Below are 17543 nucleotides of genomic sequence, written 5' to 3'. Positions count from 1 at the left end.
AAGGGGGCTTTACTATTCTTAGGTAGTGGAATTACTTTTGCCTCCCTCCTGGCCTGGGGACACACTTTCACATTGGTTTAAATTGAAAATATGGCAAATAGGAGTGGCAATATCTTCCGCTATTATCCTCAGTAATTTTCCATCCAAGTTGTCAGACCCCGGTGGCTTGTCATTGTTGATAGACAACAAAAAAACAACCTTACTTTATGGAATTAAAAATTACAACGCTTGTCTTTCATAAATTGGTCAGATATACTTGGATGTGTAGTGTCAGCGTTTGTTGCTGGCATGTCATGCCTAAGTTTGCTAATCTTGCCTTTGAAAAAATCATTAAAGTAATTGTCAATATCAGTCAGTGCTGTGATGAATGAGCCATCTCATTCAATGAATGATGGAGCTGAGTTTGCCTTATTTCCCTAAATGTAATTTAAGGTGTTCCAAAGCTTTTTACTATCATTCTTTTTGTCATTTACCTTTGTTTCATAGTGTAGTTTCTTCTTCTTCTTTTTATTACATTTCGTCACATGATTTCTCAATTTGCAATACGTTTGCCAATCGGTTGGGCAGCCAGACTTATTTGCTATTCCTTTACCTCATCCCTCTCAACCACACAACTTTTCAATTCCTCATCAATCCACAGGGATTTAACAGTTTTTACAGTCACTTTCTTAATGGGTGCATGCTTATTAGTAACTGGAATAAGCAATTTCATAAATGTGTCAAGTGCAGCGTCTGTTTGCTCATCATTACACACCGCAGACCAACAAACATTCTTTACATCAACATAGGAATCGCTACAAAATGTATTGTATGACCCCTTATACACTATATTAGGCCCAGCCTTTGGAACTTTGGTTTCCCTAGATATGGCTACTATATTGTGACACTACATCCGATGGATCTGGATACTGCTTTCAAGCACATTTCTGCAGCATTAGTAAAGATGTGATCAATACATGTTGATGATTTCACTCATGTGCTGTTGGTAACTACCCTGGTAGGTTGACTAATAACCTGAACTAGGTTGCAGGCACTGGTTACAGTTTGAGGCTTTATCTTGAGTGGGCAGCCTGACAAAAGCCAGTGAATATTTAAATCACCCAGAAAATACACCTCTCTGTTGTTATCACATACATTATCAATCATTTCACAAATGTTATCCAGATACTGACTGTTAGCACTTGGTGGTCTATAGCAGCTTCCCACCAGAGTGGGCTTAAGGTGAGGCAAATGAACCTGTAGCCATATTACTTCAAAAGTATTTAACATGAGATCCTCTCTGAGCTTTACAGAAATGTGGTTCTGAATATAAAACAGCAACATCTCCCCCATTGCCATTTCTGTATTTTCTGTACATTTTATAACCTTTTATTGCTACCACTGTATCATGAAAGGTATTATCTAAGTGATTTCGAGAGATTGTCATCTGTTCCTGGCAAATGATTGATTTCATGAACCTACATATGTTAACGTGGGCTTTTTTGAGAACTTTTCTTCTGGGATGCTTACATGTTTTCATTGCTTTACTGGGAAGCTTATCAGAAGTAGATATTCACATCTTATTTATGTTTGTGCAGGGTGAGCTGCACACTGTGGACTTCCTACTAGGGCACACCGCCTCAATGCTAACAGTATACATCCGGTTTATAGGCACATGATTACTGCATACAATAGCTGTAGGATCAGCAGAGGTTAGCTGGAGGAACATAAATTAGGAAACTTACATTGTGTCTACCAATGCACCTGGTATAATGTACATTTGCTGAAGCATTATGACAACTCAGTGTCACAATGGTAGAGATTAACTGAGCTGGGCTTGGGTCATTGATAAGCCATTGTCTCAATGCAGCTTTATAATACTGTGTTTCCAAAAGGTATTGAAATTGTCAATGAAAGTTACACCCATTGAGCTGCAATAATCACTTAGCCTGTTGTGAAGAGAAAGAATCGTGCTAAAGCGCTCAATGCCACAATTCAGAGAGGGCACAGGGCCAGATATGATGGGTCTTTTATTAGTGTCTAGCAGGGAGTTAGTCAGCTCTAAAATCCAGTTTCAACTGCCCTTCATAGTGTCATTAAAACCCACATGGACTATGATAGAATCGATTTCCATGTCCTGACGTACATTCGGGAGCAGTTTAGTAATGCCATTTACTTGAGCTCCGTGATAGGACATTGTTTTTGCACCAGGAACAGTCATATTTCTAACCATGGAGCTGCCCAAAATCATGGCTGACGAGAAGGACGAGGAAATCTGTCCACTCCCACGTTTCATTCACAGGATTTAGAGAACCCTTTCTGGACGGGCGAGAGGCAGAATAACTTGAGCTCATTGCTCCCAGGACTGGTGCAGGCCCCCGACAAATGGAGAATCCCCGCTCAATCCAGAGCAGGGACAGAAGGTTGCCAACGTCGACTTCGAAATCGTAGTAGTAGGCACTCCGGCCGCAGACACAGGTACCCCCAGCGACGAAAGTGTAGGAAGATCAGGCTCCAGGACGGTGAAACTACTCGTTGTTTGTATCTGTATCTACAGCGCTGGAAACGTTCATTTATTTCCAATTGCAAAACTCATCTGGGACTAACTTCATTAGCTTGATGGCTAGCAGCTTAGCGGCTCTGTTAAGCAGGCTGTCTGTTAACAGGGATTCCAGGACAAGAAATAGAGGTCCCAGCTGTTAAAAGCTTACCGCGTCATGGAATACATGCAAAAACAAGTTCAGTATTTATATTTAATGAATATTGGTTATGTTTTAGTGAAAAATAACAAAACGAGTGTTTCCTGCATAGTGTTGAGCCGCACACTCTGATGACGTCACACGTGTTCCAGGGATGATCGAGAGGAATACAGGCATGAGCTCGGAACGTTTATCTAAATCAATACCCCTTTCTTTACTAAAACAACCAGTGTGTTTTCCCTTGCCTGCTCACTCAAGGGAAGTTTTTCTTCTTCTATTGTATATTGTTGTTCCCCTGGTGTATGATGAGACAAATCTACGTTTCAGAGATTGTATCTAATGGCTCTTGATAAGAGACCAGTTCATGTCAGCTTTTCCCTTAAATGCCTGCTCAGTTGTTTGTTAAACTTACCACCACTCACTTACTACAGACAGGGAAATACATCTGGCAAGGTGGTCAATATGCAGAAAGATCATGTTCATCTACAGCCATTATTCTCTAGAAAGGTACATGAGTGATTGACAAAGATAAATGTGCTCTTTGTCTTTGTCTGGGACCTTGTGGAGTGAATTACCCCTAGCACACAAATCATCCTTTCTCCTCTTAGTCCAACCCAGGTCAACTACGTGACCTTGGTGAACAGCATCTGAGTAGTCGGAAGGCCCTGGAGGCCCAGAAGGCAGTAGGGTCTGGAGTTAGAGGAGGATCCACATCAGATCAGTCCCTCAGGGATAATGTGTTGCAGGGGCTGGTTTCGTTAGCTAGGGAGCCATGTGCAACCTGTATTAGTGAAACTGATAAGGGAGAGCCGGTTTAGGCAGTTGTATAGAATCACTCCCGGGATTTGGTAACAGATTTTAAAAACACACAGGGCAGCCGTGACATCAGTTTCAATCAGGAAGCTATCCCCACAGGACGATGGGGCACCTTGAGAAACTCAATGTGATCACCCCCCCCCCCCCCCACACACACACACACGCACACACAGGCCATTGATGATCTGCATGCACACTCTCAGGCTACTTGCAGAGCTAAATAAGAATAAGAAAGCCAAGAAGAGAAGGAGGAGGAGGAAGATGATGACGGTGAAGAAGTTACCGTGAGGGCCAGGAGTTTGCCATAGGTCAAGTGTGCGGGGATGTGGTCTGGCTTGGCTCTCAGGGACTCTCTGTACCAGTGCTCGGCCTCAGTCAGCTTGTTCAGTCTCATGTAGGCCTCTCCTGTGAGGGGAAGTGAGGCATCAGGTCAAGGTTCAGAGGTTAAGGAACCACACGTCTTCCCATTGTCTTACTAAGGAATCAAATGACAGCTAGGGAAGTCATGCAGAAAGGCCTGCCATTACTTCAGTGCACTTTGAAACCCGATACCAAACGGGTGTTTTATTAGCTAAAGGACCTTTTACTAGGACTACTGTCATAACAAAATCGCAAAGTAAAGGACGGCTTTTGAATTTGTCTGCATCAGTTGAATAGTGTCCCACTAAAAGCCTAGATCGGATCACAATATGTTTTATTAATATCCTCTATCCTATAACAAACTCCTAATACCTGCTCAGCAAAAATCCTATAAAAATAGTAATCGAACTAAGGTGTATTTTCAGATCCCCCGTGTGTTAGTTGGATGGAGTTCTATGGGATGTCTAAAGTCAGAGTAGGAGAACAGACATGGGCCTGACTCAATCCTTTAATATGACTGGCCTGAGCTGATTGTCTGATATGTTGCTGATGACATGTGTAGAAACACCCTTCCTGATTCTTCAGACAGTGTTACCTCTTCCAGCCTTGAAGACTTTACCCCCACCTGAACAAACAATCCCTCTTTCTTTCTCTCTCCTGCCCCTGACACGTATTATAACTGCATTTCACGACACAAACCAAAACAATGCTTTAAATGTAATGATCACAGGAGTAATGCTGGGATAGGGGACGTGACTGCAATAAGTTTCACATGAACTTGTAACAGGGGTCTTATATATATATTTTTTTGAGAGGAGGGCTAATTGAAGCTAGATTATAAATTGGGGATTATGGCGAATCATTTCCACTGATAAGAAACAGGAGAGAAACAACAGGTGGCTGGTGATGAATGTTGACCTGCTGACCTCTGAGACGATCAACAGATGTCCCGTCCCCCCTGTTCTTCATTAGCAATGGCCTGTAATAGACCTTTTAATATACCTCTAAATACAAGGTACTCAAGCATGTAGTGGTATCAAATATAAGACCCCAATTCCATTTTTGCTCATGATAAGGATCAGAGTTCCTGCAGTCTTTTGTAAGCAAGTATATAAAGTATCCAAGGAAAGCCAGCTTTATGTTGTTCTGCATAAGCAGAAGCATTTACTGTATGTCCTAGTTGGGTTACAGAATACCTAGACTTAATTTATTTCCTTTCCAGCAGCTAATATAATACTGTACATTGACTGTTATGATTATGATAAGGGCAACATGAGTCGCTTTATCTACATATTTGTCAGACATGGTGTAACGCAGAGCTAGTAACAGCAGAAGACTGAGTGTGGTGAAACAGGCTTTGTGCCTCTCTGGTCTACCATTAGATTCAGATGGAGGTCTATGAGGAAGCACAGACATGGACATAAAATACTTAGCGATACAATTTCCAAGGAGTTGAAAATCACATCTAGTGGAACATTCCATTGCCCATTTGAGCGGAGGGTTTTTTTGGCAGATAAAGACCCAATTTTGACCCAGACTGCCATGTACACTGACGAAAGTTCCCCCTCTTGAGAATGACAAACACAATGGCAGCACCCAAGTGAATTGGACTGTAAATAGATAGGAGCAGGTGCACCAAACATTTAAACGAGCTCCTCAGTAATGTAATGTACAAATCAGCTGCAAGAAATATGGGAAAATGACGCAACATCCACCCTGCTAATGCCCTTACAGCTTTCAAACTGAGGGAGGCGATTTGCTAATGATTTCTCAGCACCTCCGTCAAGCTGAATTCGACTCCACTGGTGAATGTACTGTACTAAGGGGGGTTGCTGGAATTCAACAAGATGAAGAGTGAGAGCAAGAGAGGGAGGGAGGCAAAGAGAGACTGAGAAGAAGAAAAAAAGAGAGGGAGAGAGAAGACAGAGAGTGACAGAAAGAGAGAAAGAGTGAGTAAAAGAGTGAAAGAGAGCCAGAGGAACAACATGGGGGAGCCACAGAGAAGGACAAAGGCATGTCAGCAGGCCCATTGAGTGACAAGAGTGCTAGTGGAATCAGGGGTTACTTGAAATTGAAAATTATTGCATTTTGAAATCAAAAGTCGCAATTTAGTCTGCAGCTGCTTTCACATGACTGTAACACGAGGAGCGTAGTTATTATCGTTAACACGCTGTGGAAACCTCAACATTGGGGCCTCAATGGGAGCGTTGAGCTGGAGCCACACACCCGACTTTGATGCTGATTTACACGTCCAATACTGGCTTGAGATTTCTAAGACGTTATGAAAACATAAGCACCTCTAAAACCAACGGCCTTAAGCAGAGTCTACACTCTGCTACACAAAAACGGGCTAATGTGTAATGCTTACTGTAAGCATAGCTCAGCTGACGAGCTCAAGTCCCTGGCCACAATCAATGCAACTCAATCCTGTGACCCCCTTCAGGTGGAATAAAGTTCAACAAACTCAGCCAGAAGTGCATGGACCCAAGCTGACAACCAACAGCTGACACAATGATTACAAATGTACCCCCCACACCTCCAATCTACCAATCTTCTATTTCATTCCTTTTTCTCCTAAGCTAAGATTGTGTGTTTAGTTTGAGAGAAAGATAATTGCCACTTACCCATCATGTTATAGAGGCTCTGAGGTGCAAATTGTCTTGGCATTTTCTGTATTGCTTCTTTATACACGGAGAGGGCCTCCTATGAATGAATAAAACAAAAGGAACCATCCGTTAGGAACGAGGAGCCAAACATGCCAGGGCCACAAGTCATTTGTCTACTGCAGCCTGGGCCCTCACAAGCTGAATGGAAGCATGGAATCAGAGGTCACTAAGAGGTGGTTAAGACTTGTTGTAGGAGAAAGGATCTATCCTCTCCATGACATGGCCAGTCAGAGAGCTAGTGCAGTGTCACACAGCCTCTCTCTCGCTAAAGCCCAAGGCAGTGATTCCCTTTAGGCTCTGTTAGTGGGTAGGCTTAGCGGAGTTGCCAACAACCGGATGCATCCGGTTTTCAGGGATACAACTAATTCAACCTAGCTTCCTCATCTGCTGAAAACCAGATTCAGGAACTCCACTCAGGCTTTTTCTTTTACGCCTGCTACGTTCGGTTAATTAGTGGGTATACTAGTGTAGAAGGTCAGTGGGTGGTGGAGCTTTTCTCCTGACAATTTCCACAATCTCAGAACAAGATGCACTTTTCGACCTGCTTGTATATGATTAGTGTGTGTGTTCCTGTGAATACGTTTGGTGTGTGTCTCCCTGTGTATGTGTGTGTGTGTGCACCCCTGTCTGCTCCCCTATCCTACCTCCTGGTGCCCCTGCTCATGGAGCAGCTTTCCCAGGTTGTACAGGCAGCTGGTGACAGAGCTCTTGTGTGTGTGGGGGTCCTTCAGGTTCTCGTCAGGGATTTCGGCGCAGGTTAGGAAGGTCCTCTTGGCTTCGTCCAGTCGCCCCTGGTTCATCAGGACAATCCCGGTGTTCAAGTAGGCGGCTGCAGGGGGGAACGAGAGACATATAGGTGATCCATTACGTGATCAACATGCAGCCAGAGAGTAATTAGGCTCTATGGGGCTGAAACTAGTCATTATGAAAATTCTTTCTGAATAGATTGGCCAGCCACTGATGATCAATTGGCTGCCACATCCATGGGGTAACAATACATATTCAACACTCGTGGAAGGGAGTGTATGGGGTGGTCGTGGCTCCACCAATACTGTATACATCGGCATCCCAAGATGAACTGTATGCTAGACTAAAGTTCGACCTCGTCCCTATCCTCAGTTCTCTCTGTCCTTCATCCATCCAAAGTGAACTGGTCTAATCAACAATCCTTTTGTAGGAATAAATGTCATGTATCCCCCTGGCTTGAGTGTTTCTGAAGACAGTTTCCATAAAGGATGTGTGTCTGAAAGAGAGAACAGTAGGAATGGAACTGGATATCATTAGAGTATCATCATGAAGCTGCCACTTTGGAATTGTTCATGAACAGATTCTACGTTGTACCAGCTGCCAGCTAAACACATTGAATTATGGTACAACCTTGACAAATGACTTTTATTATCTGACTGATTCTCACACCGTCACCTCCAATACCCCCCACCACCGCTTTAGGTAACTCATTAATTTAGTTATCGGCAGTAACAGATAGGATCATTGCATAATGAACGAGAACTTCAAAGTGTGATCATCATCTGATTACATTCATAATTATTAATTACACTTTGGGAGACAAAGGAAAGGACTCCACCGCTTGGCGGTGATCGGTTAATATAGAAAACTATAGGGGAATAATTTAGCACATGACCAGTGGAGGATGAGAGTGACTTCTGCTAACCAGGCAGTGTGACAGCTGAACCTTACTGATACAGTAATGAGCTAGCAGGAAGCATGTTTGAAAGAGTTTCCTCAAGGTAAGACTCAAGAAAAAACTACCACCATTAGGGGATAAGGAGAGAATGGGAGAGAGGGAGAAATGGAGAGAGGGAGAAATGGAGAGAGGGAGAAAGGGAGATATGGAGAAATGGAGAGAGGGAGAAAGGGAGAGAGGAGAGAGGGAGAAATGGAGAGAGGGAGAAAGGGAGAGATGGAGAAAGGGGGAGAGGGAGAAAGGGGGAGAGGAGAGAGGGAGAGATGGAGAAAGGGGGAGAGGGGGAAAGGGAGAGAGGGAGAAAGGGAGAGATGGAGAAAGGGAGAGAGGGAGAAAGGGAGAGAGGGAGAAAGGGAGAGAGGGATAGATGGAGAAAGGGGGAGAGGGAGAGAGGGAGAAAGGGAGAGATGGAGAAAGGGGGAGAGGGAGAGAGGGAGAAAGGGAGAGATGGAGAAAGGGAGAGAGGGAGAGAGGAGACAGGGAGAAAGGGAGAGAGGGAGAAAGGGAGAGAGGGAGAAAGGGGGAGAGGGAGAAAGGGAGAAAGGGAGAGAGGGAGAAAGGGAGAGATGGAGAAAAGGAGAGAGGGAGAAAGGGGGAGGGGGAGAAAGGGAGAGAGGGAGAGGGAGAAAGGGAGAGAGGGAGAAAGGGAGAGAGGGAGAGAGGGAGAAAGGGAGAGAGGAGAGAGGGAGAAAGGGAGAGATGGAGAAAGGGGGGGAGGGAGAGAGGGAGAAAGGGAGAGATGGAGAAAGGGAGAGAGGGAGAAAGGGAGAGAGGGAGAAAGGGAGAGAGGGAGAAAGGGAGAGGGGAGAGAGGGAGAAAGGGAGAGAGGAGAGAGGGAGAAAGGGAGAGATGGAGAAAGGGGGAGAGGGAGAGAGGGAGAGAGGGAGAAAGGGAGAGATGGAGAAAGGGAGAGAGGGAGAAAGGGAGAGAGGAGAGAGGGAGAAAGGGAGAGATGGAGAGAGGGAGAGAAGAGAGAGGGAGAGATGGAGAAAGGGAGAGATGGAGAAAGGGAGAGAGGGAGAAAGGGGGAGAGGGAGAGAGGAGAGAGGGAGAAAGGGGGAGAGGGAGAGAGGAGAGAGGGAGAAAGGGAGAGATGGAGAAAGGGAGAGAGGGAGAAAGGGAGAGAGGGAGAAAGGGAGAGAGGAGGGAGGGAGAAAGGGAGAGAGGGAGAGAGGAGAGAGGGAGAAAGGGAGAGATGGAGAAAGGGGGAGAGGGAGAAAGGGAGAGAGGGAGAAAGGGGGAGAGGGAGAGAGGAGAGAGGGAGAAAGGGAGAGATGGAGAAAGGGAGAGGGAGAAAGGGAGAAAGGGAGAGAGGAGGGAGGGAGAAAGGGAGAGATGGAGAAAGGGGGAGAGGGAGAGATGGAGAAAGGGGGAGAGGGAGAGAGGGAGAAAGGGAGAGATGGAGAAAGGGAGAGAGGGAGAAAGGGAGAGATGGAGAAAGGGAGAGAGGGAGAAAGGGGGAGAGGGAGAGAGGAGAGAGGGAGAAAGGGAGAGATGGAGAAAGGGAGAGAGGGAGAAAGTGAGAGATAGGGAGAGGGAGAAAGGGAGAGATGGAGAAAGGGAGAGAGGGAGAAAGGGAGATAGGGAGAGGGAGAAAGGGAGAGATAGGGAGAGGGAGAAAGGGAGAGATGGAGAAAGGGAGAGAGGGAGAAAGGGAGAGAGGAGAGAGGGAGAAAGGGAGAGATGGAGAGAGGGAGAGAAGAGAGAGGGAGAAAGGGAGAGATGGAGAAAGGGAGAGATGGAGAGAGGGAGAGAAGAGAGAGGGAGAAAGGGAGAGATGGAGAAAGGGAGAGAGGGAGAAAGGGAGAGATAGGGAGAGGGAGAAAGGGAGAGATAGGGAGAGGGAGAAAGGGAGAGATGGAGAAAGGGAGAGAGGGAGAAAGGGAGAGAGGAGAGAGGGAGAAAGGGAGAGATGGAGAGAGGGAGAGAAGAGAGAGGGAGAAAGGGAGAGATGGAGAAAGGGAGAGATGGAGAGAGGGAGAGAAGAGAGAGGGAGAAAGGGAGAGATGGAGAAAGGGAGAGAGGGAGAAAGGGGGAGAGAGGAGAGAGGGAGAAAGGGAGAGATGGAGAAAGGGAGAGAGGGAGAAAGGGAGAGATAGGAAGAGGGAGAAAGGGAGAGAGGGAGAAAGAGAGAGAGGGAGAAAGGGAGAGATAGGGAGAGGGAGAAAGGGAGAGATGGAGAAAGGGAGAGGGAGAACGGGAGAGAGGGAGAAAGGGAGAGATAGGGAGAGGGAGAAAGGGAGAGAGGGAGAAAGGGAGAGGTAGGGAGAGGGAGAAAGGGAGAAAGGGGTGAGGGAGAGATGGAGAGAGGGAGAGAGGGAGAAAGGGGAGAGGGAGAGAGGGATTCATAATAAATACAATTGTGTAATAATTGAATATTTTGACATGAGTGGTCCTTGAACACTCAATCATTCATCCAGTAATGGAGTAAGCTTGTCTGTGCCCTCCCTCGCCCATTGGCAGATGCCTGGACACCTGCGCTGTGCAAACACAAGAGTTTGAAATGGTCAATAAAAAGAGGAGCGGTACTTACAAGCCAGAGTTGGCCTGCTCCCAATGGCCAGTTTATAGTAGTGGAGTGCCTCAGAGAACTTGTTGTTTTCTTGTAGCAGCAAACCACTGTAACAGAGAAAGTTAGGGACTCTCATGGCTACAAATCTCAACAGAAGTGTGTGTCTGTTAAGACTGAATAACACAACATAAGACAACTAAATGTAATACAGTTTCCTAGTAAATACAGTACTGTAAAATGAAGTGCTACCAAATCTCTAGTTCTGTTCTAAACAATCTAATTCTCTAAATGGATCTGTTGAGTAACATCTAAAGCCCTTGGGGCTAGTGTTGAGTATTGACTGTGTGCTTCCTGTTGTCCTCCCCTCAGGCTGACACAGCATGATTAATAACCTACTGTCACAGAAACAGCACCCGGGGGAATACAAAGCACCATTACCTCTCTGTGAAGACCACTGATCATTAGACAGTCGTGTGTGCCGGGACAGACTGGGACCAGAAATCGGCCCTGTATTTCTAACACATCGGGCCCTTTCTTCCCCCTCGAGGCAAAAAATGGACCAGCCCATCTGGTGTGTGTGTGTGTGTGTGTGTGTAAGGAGAGACAGTCCTGCTCATGTATGCATACAGAGTCTATAGACACTCACAGGTTATACAGCATGTCTGCCATGTTCCTGCGGTAGTAGAGGGCATTCCTGTATGCCTGCTCTGCATCCGCCATCTTGCCCTGGTTCTTCAGGACATTCCCAAGGTTGCCCCATGCTGATAGAGGGAGGAATAAAGTCATTGAGGTTAACATGGTCAACCAACATGGCTGCCTGCCCCTTTTGGACACACTATCACTTCCTGGGTTTACGGTTTGTTATCGAGCATGGTCCCAGATCTATTTGTACTGTCTTGCCTGGTCACATCAAATGTCAAGTCAAACAATGAACATAGGCTATGTATAGAGTTGGTAAGACAGTACAAACTGATCTGGGACCAGGCTGGTTTTGACCCTCCTCAGAGGACATTGTGCAGGCTAAAACAGAGGGTATATCTGCTGCTACTGAACTATTGGGCTTAGAGTGAGGACAGAGAGAGTTGATGGCGCACCTGGGAGTTAGTGTGTCAAAGAGCCCAATTATTCCCTAACAGAAAAGGAAGAAAACAATGGCTCCCCCTGACACTCCATAGTAGATTAATGGCAATACTGTCAAATGGATTGCAGATTAATTGACAGGTAAATTGGGTCTTGAAATGTCATAATAGTGAAAATTATAGGAATGAATCTGGTAGGCAATTTTCAGTTGTCAAGTGGTAATTGTATATTCTATTTTCCTTGGGAAATACATATACATCGATTACTGCTTTAACTCACATATAGAGGAAAATGCACATAGCCTGACAACCAAATTTATTGAATAGTGTTTCCCTTCAATATTTTAGCTTGAAAACTAAATCAATACAGCTTAGTATGGGCAGTTGGAATCCATCATGTATGCATATGGGCTTATGCTCTTATACACTATTTAACTGTGTCTACATACAGTACAGCTGAAGCCAGGGCCCACTGGGGCAACAGTATGAGCACTGTGAACAGGCCTGACAGAGAAGAATCATCCCCTTAGACACGGTTTCTTCTTGTTCTCCTGATGGCTGTATAGGAGGGGAAAGTAAAATAGAGCTTATAGTAGTTACCGGGTTACCTGTGTAGCATTTCATTCAAATGTATCGAGTGCTCACATATGCCAAAGGCTCCTTTGAGCTGTGCATTATTTATTAGTTAAGGCGTCTGAGCCAGATATCCCAAACGTCTCAAATTCAATATTAGCAAAGCCAAGCAGAGAAAAAAAGACAACAACTTTATTGTAAACACAATATTAAACAATTTAAAATAAATATGCTAGAACAGAAAATGCTCTAAGTGGTGTTACCATCCACTGTGAATTTGTTAGGTCTCTTTTACTGTGTTTTCTCACAGAACTCATTCTCAATGCTTAACGAGCGTGTCACTATTTCAGACTCACAAATGGTATGAGGACAGTGAGCCAGGGAAGGAACGTAGCTGCTGCTCTGCTCTGTGTTGGCAGGATCAACAGCTGTCATGTCCCAGCTCTGCCGCAACATGTCCTGCCGTTACCTCTGTCCCTAGCCCGGGATCACTATCTCAAGAATAACACTAGTACACTACCAGTTATTCAGTATTATCTTTGGATGAACCTGAATTTGAATGTTTGAATATTCAAGTATTCTAGTTTCCCCTCATTGCCAGTCAAGCAGGGATGTCAGTGAAGATGCCGTCCAAAAGTAAAAAGGAGAGAAACTGTAGTCTGCCCATAGTGACGGATTTAGTAGGTTTACAATGGAGGCCTTGTGTTGAAAGGTCCTTCAGCCATGATATACTGCCTGGAGAGGATAAACTGTCTGGAAGTAGACATACTGTAAACAATTTAAGAGGTAGCGCTTAACACTCATGATTCCTCATGAGCTCCCGAGTGGTGCAGCAGTCTAAGGCACTGCATCTCAGTGCAAGAGGTGTCACTACAGACCCTAGTTCGATTCACAACTGGCCGTGATTGGGAATCCCATAGTGCGGCACACAATTGGCCCAGCATTGTCCGGGGTAGGCCGTCAATGTAAATAACAATTTGTTCTTAATTTACTTATGTTTTTCTTTTTGTATTACATCTCAGGGTACATCTTGAAAATCACACTTTAGTTCAATCCAGGAAGTAGCTATCACTTAACGTGATGCTACTTTAGGTCATACAGTCAACCTGTAAATATATTATGTGAGAATGTTAAAGTGAAGAAGGTTGTCTAAGTAGGACCTTTTTCAGGCAGCTCTAAGCTACATTATTCAGTGCAGAAGTCATGAAAGCTCATCTGACATGACACACACTAGCCTGTTGAACACCTTTTAAAGCACACTCAGGCTATGCAAACGTCACAGTCTGAGATGTTGTGTGAGTGTGTGAGTGTGTCTCTATGTGTCGATCTGTCTGTGTATTACCTTTAGCAGGGTTAAAGTATATTCCTGACTTGTAGAGCATCTCCTCGTTCTGCCAGTCTTGGTTCCTCAGCACTGTTTTAACCCCAAACAGTAGGACCAGGGTAACGCTACAGTACACCACCACAGTCCTGGAGGAGCTCCACCTCAGCCGTACGTACAGGGCCCTCAGCCCCACCGCCAGCAGCAGACAGAAGCCCATACTGGGGATGTACAGTACCCTCTCTGCTATCACAAAGCCCACGTAGAAGAACAGGTTGGTGGCAGGGAGGAAAGGGACGGCCAATAGGCCCAAGGAGAACACCACTACGTTTTCAGTGGTGGGCAGTGGAGTCCTGGTGACGTAGTGCTTTTTGGTACCGTTCTGTGCACTTGCAGTGTGAGGCTCTGTTTCAGAGTTTGTGTGGTTGGGAACATCGGGGTGGTGGCAGCTGTGTCCATTGGTGTGGGACCTCCCGTTCCCATTGGTTACATGATGGGCTTTTCCGTTGGTCTCCTTGCCCTTGACCTGGCGGGTGCGAAGCCCAAACCAAGCCAGAAGGAGCAGTCCCACATAGAAGGCCAAAGTATGAAGGTTCCTCCAATCGGCGATGCTTCTGATCAGAGGCAGGGCGTCCATGGACCAATCGAAGCTCAGGGTGTTTGGGCACAAGAGAAGCCACATGTTGACGGCGGGCAGATAGAGGAAGGTTAGAGTCCGTGTGAGGAGGGATGGGGAGTCCCCCGCTGGGTTGTCTGAGTTGGAGAAGTTGGGCGGTTTGTTGCCCATCCAGTAGAGGCGGTAGGCCAGCAGAACAGCCCCCCAGGCAGCCAACAGCAACACACTCAACAGCAGGTGGACGTTCCTCCTCTAGAAGAGAGAAAACAACAACAGAGCTCAAACTAGGAGGAACGGCAATCGACTGGAAAGCTAGCAGCAAAGGCAAAAAAAAATATTATGAGACGCTAGGGCCAAAGTAGTTTTCTGGTTGGTTGGTGATTTTTCTGACTCTTGGCATTTGACTTTGATCCAGGCCATGTTGGTAAATCGAGCATAAGATTGAATGTAATTTAGAAGAAAAAAAACGCGAGTCTGTTATGTAACGTTGTCTGGAACAAAAGCTGTGTTCATGCACTGTTTGTCCAGCCAAGTGTTAGACTGCAGATTTAGAATGCATTGCAAGGAAAGTCAACTACAATTGATTTTATTGTTATGTTTTGGCTGTGATGTGGGGTTTTGAATACCCATGAACAGGAAGATATCAGTTAACCGTGAATGCCTTTGTTGCTGGGGCTTATAAACCAAACAAATCCAAAAAGAAAGGGGAAAAATGCCCTGTGACTTTGTCTTTGATTCAAGCCAAAATAATCACGGCTATACTGGATTCATTGACTGTTGCTGAGCAAATGTGGTCTTACATCATAGCATTCCCTTATTCTGTGTTATCTTTCTCCTCACGCACCTGGCCTTAGACATGACTAAATAAACACCAGAATACAGGCCAATAGACAGTCCTATTCATCATAATGCAGGCTCGATATTAAACACTTTCTGAAACTCCTGCATGGAAATGATTATGAAGTATTGAGTGTTTGAAACTTGTGCACGTTGGTGGGAGTGCAGAAAAAAACCTGGCCTATATTGTTCCCAATAGAACTGTTCCTGCTGTAGGATCAACTAGACTTTCTTATGGGGTTTATTTTGAAAGTCACACTCCTGCTAAGAAATCTTTATGGCTTCCCTTCCAAAATATTGTCAGCTAATACATGCAGGGCAACATCCATTTGTGCCCTGCAGTGGTGCTCTGTATTCAGGAGAGGATGATCTCATACTGGTACAGTACACAACAATGAGGCTAGCATTCAGTACATGCATTTTCATGTCCGAGCAATGCAGTAATTGACTGATTTCCCCATAGAGATTCAATGTAGAGGATAGGGACATTATGAAAAAAATAAAATCAAATTTTATTGGTCACATGCGCCGAATACAACAGATGTAGACTTTACGGTGAAATGCTTACTTATGAGCCCTTTCCCAACAGTGGAGAGTTAAAAATATGGACAAATATATGCAAAATAAAAAAAGGGAAAAAAACTATTAACAGGATACTTACAAGGAGCACCAGTACCAAGTCAATGTGCAGGGGTACGAGGTAGTTGAGGTAGTACAGTATGTACATGTAGGTAGCGGGATAATCAGGCAATCAGGATAAATAATAAACAGAGTAGCAGCAGCGTTTTTGGTGTGTGACAGTGTTTCTATGTGTGAGTTTGGGTGTGTGTGGCATCAACATGCATGTGTGTTTTGTGTGTGTGAGAGCGTACAGTATGTAGTGTGTGTGTGTGTGTGTTGGAGTGTCAGTGTAGTATGTGTGGGTGTATGGGTAGTCTAGTGAGAGTGCATCGAGCCAGTACAAAACAATTCAGATAAATAAATAATAAAGGGGTCCATCTACATTTTCCGCATCGCCATTTGATTAACTGTCCAGCAAAAAGCCCTGCAACGTTTTTATTTATTTAATGTATTTAACCTTTATTTAACTAGACAAATCAGTTAAGAACTAATTCTTATTTACAATGACGGCCCACCAAAAGGCAAAATCATTGCAATTGTCTTTAATTCATATCATTCCTTACAGATCTCAAGATTACAGGCTTACACATAATTGAGTATTTAATCCCCATGTGCTGTACATTATTCCTTTGGTAATATACACACAACCATTCTTTACCATTAAATGAAAAGCCATGGCTAGTGTATAGCTGAAAATCCTGTTAAGTCCATTTGATGTCCCCTCTTCCATCTTTCCATGCCAAATAGATCACAGTGGCTAATAAGAGTATCCTCAGTCGGACTGTGAACATGGGGTCCTAGCTGTGCCGGTTGCAGTGCAGGGGGCTTCAGGGCTTCTATGAGAAATGGGCAAGGGACAAGGCCAAGCGCATCATAGAAGATCCCACGCACAAGCTTGCTGCCCCACCGGAAGGAGATTAAGGGTCCCACTGTTCAGTAAGAAAAGGAACAAGTTTCATTCCATCAGCTACCAGACTGCTGAACAGTGGGATATAGGACAGATGCAGGCCAAACACACGGTCGGACAGTAGGCCGCAGAAACTTTGAAGATGTGAAAATGTAAATTTGTGACTTGTGTACTAACTTTCCAGTTTTTCGTACTGCATGTAATATGTTGTGTTTGTGTATTTTAATGCTGACATCACAAAATGAATTTCCATGTAAATAGACAATAAAGTATATCGTATCATCGTATCAACCATAACCCGATTGGTAGCTTTATAACATAACATCACTTCATTCCAAATGTGTAGTTAGTATAGCGACTTTATTTATTAACTGTATCTAGTAAATTACAGAAATAAATGTTGCAAATCTATATGTTGAAGACGTCATAATTCTTCGAATAAACATTGAGTTGAGATTCTAAAACCAAATATAAACTGGCGTGGTGTCAGAGTAGCTACGAGATGATCATCGGATCAATAGATGTAGGACTATTGTCAGTTTTTAGTTTAGTTTAGTTTATTTTATTTTTACAGGGACAGTGCACATTAATCAACGTTTCAGTAAAAGTGCCGGTTTTAGCCAGCCGGCTAATTTTCAACCGCAGTCCCTGGGCAGGTTATTAAAAACAATTACAATATAGACAATAGCACCATAGACATAGCAACATAGCAACATAGGACAAGCAAGACATAGCATACAGACAGAGCAACATAGAACAAAAAGCAGCAAGACAAAATTCATAAAAGCAACAAAGTGTTTCCACACCTCACAAGCTACAGACAACATGGAAAGTGGCAACACACAGCTAGGG

At 44.6% G+C, this 17543-nt stretch overlaps 1 protein-coding gene across 1 annotated transcript in view; it reads right to left on the bottom strand.

The window, feature by feature from the left end:
- LOC118395829 (protein O-mannosyl-transferase TMTC2-like) overlaps window positions 1-17543 on the bottom strand; it is a 178134-nt gene that overhangs the window by 29897 nt on the left and 130694 nt on the right. Inside the window, exons 3-8 of the mRNA XM_035789804.2 lie at window positions 13732-14578; window positions 11384-11498; window positions 10759-10844; window positions 7165-7349; window positions 6479-6557; window positions 3778-3899 (exon numbers count right to left, since the gene is read on the bottom strand). Of these exons, the coding sequence (XP_035645697.2) occupies window positions 3778-3899; window positions 6479-6557; window positions 7165-7349; window positions 10759-10844; window positions 11384-11498; window positions 13732-14578 (1434 nt within the window). The remainder of the gene's footprint in view (window positions 1-3777; window positions 3900-6478; window positions 6558-7164; window positions 7350-10758; window positions 10845-11383; window positions 11499-13731; window positions 14579-17543) is intronic.

This window comes from Oncorhynchus keta, chromosome 17 (assembly GCF_023373465.1).
Source record: "Oncorhynchus keta strain PuntledgeMale-10-30-2019 chromosome 17, Oket_V2, whole genome shotgun sequence".
NCBI classification, from domain to species: Eukaryota; Metazoa; Chordata; class Actinopteri; order Salmoniformes; family Salmonidae; genus Oncorhynchus; species Oncorhynchus keta.
Note: the sequence above shows the minus strand (reverse complement) of the source record. Positions and strands in the feature narration are given on the sequence as shown.